The sequence below is a fragment of the Humulus lupulus genome, chromosome 4 (assembly GCF_963169125.1).
Source record: "Humulus lupulus chromosome 4, drHumLupu1.1, whole genome shotgun sequence".
Lineage (NCBI taxonomy): Eukaryota > Viridiplantae > Streptophyta > Magnoliopsida > Rosales > Cannabaceae > Humulus > Humulus lupulus.
The window spans coordinates 61,985,697-61,990,658 of NC_084796.1; the positions used below are offsets into that span (position 1 = coordinate 61,985,697).

The following is a 4,962-nucleotide window of genomic DNA, read 5'->3' on the forward strand; positions in this document are numbered from 1 at the left end:
GCAAGGAAGATTATGAGGCAAGCTGCTAGGTACATCATGATGGATGGGGTGTTGTATAGAAGAGGGTATTCCTTACCTCTACTCAGGTGCATAACACCCGACCAGTCAAAGAATTTATTAGCTGAAGTGCATGAAGGGTTCTGTGGAGATCATGCTGGGGGGCAGAGTCTATCTAAAAAGATCTTGCGACAAGAATTTTTTTGGCCTACCATGAACGAGGACTCTATGGAATATGTGAAGAGGTGTGACAAATGCCAAAGATTTTCTAAAGTGCCCAGAGCGCCCCCAAATGTCTTAAAGCAAATGCAAAGTCCATGGCCTTTTGCAGTGTGGGGTATTGATCTGATCGGGAAATTGCCCAAAGGGAAAGGAGGAGTGCAGTTTGCAGTGGTTGCAGTAGATTATTTCACTAAGTGGACTGAGGCCGAACCATTAGCCACGATCACATCGAAGAAAGTGTTGGACTTTGTGGTTAAGAACATAATATGTCGCTATGGTCTGCCTAAGAAGATAGTGTCTAACAACGGCACCCAATTTGACAGCGACATATTTACTGATTTTTGCACCCGGCATGGCATCACAAAAAGTTTCTCCTCAGTAGCCCATCCACAAGCCAATGGGCAGGTTGAAGCAGTAAACAAGACACTGAAGGACACTCTGAAAAAGCGCCTGGAGTGAGCTAAGGGTGCTTGGGTGGAAGAATTACCAGAAGTCGTTTGGTCATACAGGACTACTGCTCGGACAGCAACTGGACATACCCCATTTTCTTTGGCATATGGGTATGAAGCCATGTTACCTGTGGAGATAGACCCACCATCTCATAGAAGGACCATGTACAACCAAGAGGAGAATCATCAATTGCTAACAGAATCCTTGGACTTCCTCGAGGAGAGAAGAGAGGAGGCAAACATGAGAGTTGCTACTCACCAGCAAAAAGTGGCGCGCTACTTCAATTCCAAAGTCCGAGATCGAAAGCTCCAGGTTGGAGATTTGGTCCTCAGAAAGGTGTTTGTCAGAGACCCAGCAGCTGGTGTACTAGGACCAAACTAGGAAGGACCATATCAAATTGAGCAAGTCTTGCCACCCGGCACCTACAAGCTTGCTCGGTTAAATGGAGAGCTGATCAGGAATTACTGGAATGGCGAGCACTTGAGGAAATATTATCAATAAATACTGCTTACAGAGTAGTAGCTTTGTATCAAGTGCTTAACTTGTTATTTAAGTTTTTTGTTTGTGAACTGGCTATTTGCTAATCAGCCATGTTATTTTGAGCAATGTTATTTTGTTTGAAACTCGTTGTTAGACACGTTTTGTCATTTATTATTACGAGTAATAAAAGAGATCACGCGCAACGTGGTCGAATCTTGCTACAAATTTTGCATATGTGTTGATTATTCTTGCTTGGCAGTGTTCAACTGTCATTACAATTTAAACAAAACAGGTCTTCTAAAAATAAATATGCATATATACCGGATAGTGTTCAACTGGTCGGTATCCATGAGATGAATGACCAACGTTTCAATAATCGCATGTTTTTGTAGTGATTAACTGTTGAAATATGTTTGTATATTCTATGTGTTTCACAAGTAGTCACTGCTCGGACAAATTCGGTCAAGTAGCAAGTGATCAAGGATTTTTCAACCCTCAATCACTTGGGGGGCACATAGAGTATACTGGTGTGCACATAAGGAATACTGGCGTGCACTTCAACACAGGCAATAAGAGCACGAGCAAAGATATCTGTTTTTAGGCTAACTTGTAAATTTGGAAGTCAAAAAAAGCCATTAAGCTAACTTGTTTGACGAAGCTTAAGTAACTTGGAATTTTTAAAATTTTAAGTTAGAAACAGATATTCGTGTGATAATAAAAGTTATGCTCATAAAATGTTAGAGCAATAAGAGCGTGAGGAAGTATATTTAGTATGGACTTATGAAATGTTTAGAATTTCTAAATTAGAAAACTAAGTACTCATGTGAAATTGAAGGCATATAGAAACTTTACTATTCACAATAAACTTATAATGTCTTAAGTGTAAAAAGACTTAAAAGTTTCAAGCTATTCAAAAAAGAAAAGTAAAGTGCAAGTGCCAAACAGCTCAATCATACGAGCAAAAGTATAAAAAATAAAACAAACTATGATAAAAGACTGGTAGGACTACAACTGGTCGTGTAGAAGCTCTCTGGTAGGATGAGGAGTCACTGGTTGGCTACTCTGGTAGGCTAATCAACCCCCTCCTCGGCATCAACTGCTCCTCTCGCTCGAAATGACAGTGTAGAGGAGGCAGGTGTAGGGCCGGTAGGATTAGCAGCTTCCTCAGCAGCCCTGGCCTCACATCTGGCGAGCTCCTCTGCCTTAATCTCATCGGTGAGAAAGTCGAGCTTGAGGGGTTTATTTAGCTTCCACGCCAGGTAGAAGCAGTTGAAGCAAGTCTCCTCGTAGCGGGTTAGATCGGCCTCCTTTTCTTGCTTCAGCTCTTCATTCTCAGTAATTAGTCCCTCGTTCTCGCAAGCTAATCCCTCGTTCTCACGAGTCAGTCTGTCTAGCCGATCATTTAAGGATTTGTTGGCTGATCATTCCCATCAGCCAACCCCTTGAGAGACTCCTTTTGCTCAGTCACAGTCTTCTCCGCCTGTTCCAGCTTGGATTGAAGAGCGTCCATTTTCGCTTGAGCCTCCATGAGTTGATCATTTAGGACCTTGATCAACTCCTTGTAGTCGACTGATCGCTGCTAGGCGTGACAGAAGGTCATAAGCGTCTGCATGAAAAACAAAAAGTTACTACAAAACATTAACGTAAGTAACAATCTATCTTGTGGTAGAGCACTTACATTTGTCAGCTGAGCAATCCCTCTATCTAAGACAACATCAACGCTGAGTCGAGGAAAAGATTCAAAGCCTTGAATCATTGATGCATCATGGAGGGTCTGATCAACTGCCCCCCTGAGTTTGGTGTCAGTAGCTCGGAGTGCCTCGCTCAGGCCGGACGGGCCTGGGGGAGTTAGGCTCGCTGATGGAGGTAGTGAGGAAGGGGTCAATGGCGGGAACGTAACTGACCCCTCAGGTTGTCTCCCCTGGCTCGGTGGCACTGCCCTCGGGACCTTCCTCGGGGGAGTGAGACCACTTCCTTCGCCAGACTTCCTCTTTGGAGCAAGAGGAACGATGCAATGCCTGAACATCTCTGGGTCTGCAAAAAGGGAAAACATGAGATTCGTTAGAAAAAATATATATATAATAAAATGTAGATAAGTATATTACTACTACAATTTTATTAGTCTCGAATCACCAAGTTATTAAACATATTCCTATGACTACTAGACCTGAGTTGAGAATCTGATCGATGAAGTCATCCTCGTCGTCCGAAGAGGAGCTGAGTTCTCTCTCAATCTGGATGGCTTTTCCTTTCCCGGACCGAGCGGGAATAGCAGATCTGTGCTGAGGTTCAGACTGAGGCTCCCTAATGACAAGGTCGCCAGGTCTATGAGAAAGCGGAGATGGCCCAGGAGAAAACTGGTCAGTCACTACCTCTGTGCCCGCATTGGACTGATCAGTCGTGTTGTTCTCCCCGGTGGTACTTTCCACCATCATATTTTGGTTACACGGTATCAGGCCCACCATCTGAAGGTAATCTATAGTGACCAAACTTTTCACGTCTTTCTCCTCGGTACTCATGTTAGCCAACGTTTCTGCTCGGTTGAACATCCCTTGAGTAGGCAAGGGTTGCTGGAACGGACCCGCATGTGTAAAAGCCAAGTTGTTGGCCTTGATGTCTGATGTGAGGAAATATTCTCTGTAATATTTTCCGGGGTTTGACTTGTGTGCGATACCACTAAGGTATTTAATCCCCTTTTGCCTGTGATAGAGGTGAAAGAAGCCCATGTTCTTGTGGCTGGGGTTAGTCTTGAAGTCGAACAAATAGTGTACCTCATGAGGAGTGGGCTCATCCCAACCTTGCAGAAAGTAGAGAATATACAGCACGGACAGTGCCTGGACCCCATTCGGTGCAATCTGGAATGGGGAGACGTTGAAGTAATCCGCTATAGACCGGTAATAGGGGTGTAGTGGGAGTGTCGCTCCTGCGTGAATATGGTGCCTGGACCAGGCGCAGTATGCTCCGCCGAGCCTATTGGCACTCTGATGAGGGCCCGGGCATGTCACGTTCACCCCACTCAAACCCAAAGCTTGGATGTGTTTGTGGAACGTCCCGGGATTGAGTTTTGAAGGCTGGGCAGTGAACCAGGAAGGTGCTTCTTCTCTCCCCTTCCGTGGCTTTTGAATGGCCAAGTTTTGAACCTCGGTGGCAAACTCCTGAGCGGGTGATTCTGAAGAAGTTGCAGTGCGGGCGTCACTGTGTTCCACCACCTTTTGCACCGCTCTACGGGCAACTTGTGGATCTTGGTCCTGGGGGAGTCTATTAGATTTCTTCACCCTCATCGTCGACTGTGCAGCTTGTTGAAGAAACTGTTCCTCGTGGAGGAAATACAGGGCTGAACGGGGAAGGATCCGCTTGAAGTGACGAAGGCGATCCTCGGGAGTGCGAATGGTGGAAGATTTTGATGAGGAATCGCTGTTTTGAGGAGTCTCGATTGACTGCGGGATAGATGTATCGGAGTCTGTATGGTTGTCACCTCCCCTATAGTCAAAGCGATTCATCTACAAAAGTAAATAAAAAATGGAGAGGTGAGTAACCATACAAATAAAATTCAACAAGAACAAAGTTTATTTTTATACTTAGAAAAATTTATCTAAGTGGTAAAAATATAGCATGCATGGAAAAAAGATTTTTAGTGCTTAAAGGTGCCTAAGAAATGTTTAAAAAATATGGCATGAAGAATGCCATGCTTGGTCTGGTCGGGTGCCTTGGCACCCTAGGAGATGCTTCTGAGGAGCCAAGGGGTGCCTAACATCCGAGTGGTGCGTCTAATGCCTTGGGCGTGTGAGTCCGAGCGGGTGCGCATGAGTGTTC

The 4,962-nt window shown here is 44.8% G+C and overlaps 1 protein-coding gene across 1 annotated transcript; it reads right to left on the minus strand.

The window, feature by feature from the left end:
* Positions 1–2,551: 2,551 nt before the first annotated feature.
* LOC133832232 (uncharacterized) lies at positions 2,552–4,546 on the minus strand. Its single transcript, XM_062262601.1, has 3 exons — positions 3,317–4,546; positions 2,828–3,183; positions 2,552–2,728 (listed from the first exon to the last, which is right to left on the minus strand). The coding sequence occupies exons 1-3, from the start codon at positions 4,428–4,430 to the stop codon at positions 2,552–2,554; spliced, it is 1,647 nt and encodes a 548-aa protein (XP_062118585.1). The 5' UTR covers positions 4,431–4,546.
* Positions 4,547–4,962: the final 416 nt, after the last annotated feature.

Bases quoted from the DNA above. Each gene is read 5' to 3' on its own strand.
- LOC133832232 (XM_062262601.1), bottom strand. From the start codon at position 4,430: ATGAGGGTGAAGAAATCTAATAGACTCCCCCAGGACCAAGATCCACAA. The intron at 3,184-3,316 runs GTCTAGTAGTCA...CCCTTTTTGCAG, and splicing joins CGATCAGATTCTCAACTCAG to ACCCAGAGATGTTCAGGCAT. The intron at 2,729-2,827 runs GTAAGTGCTCTA...TGTCACGCCTAG, and splicing joins GGATTGCTCAGCTGACAAAT to CAGCGATCAGTCGACTACAA.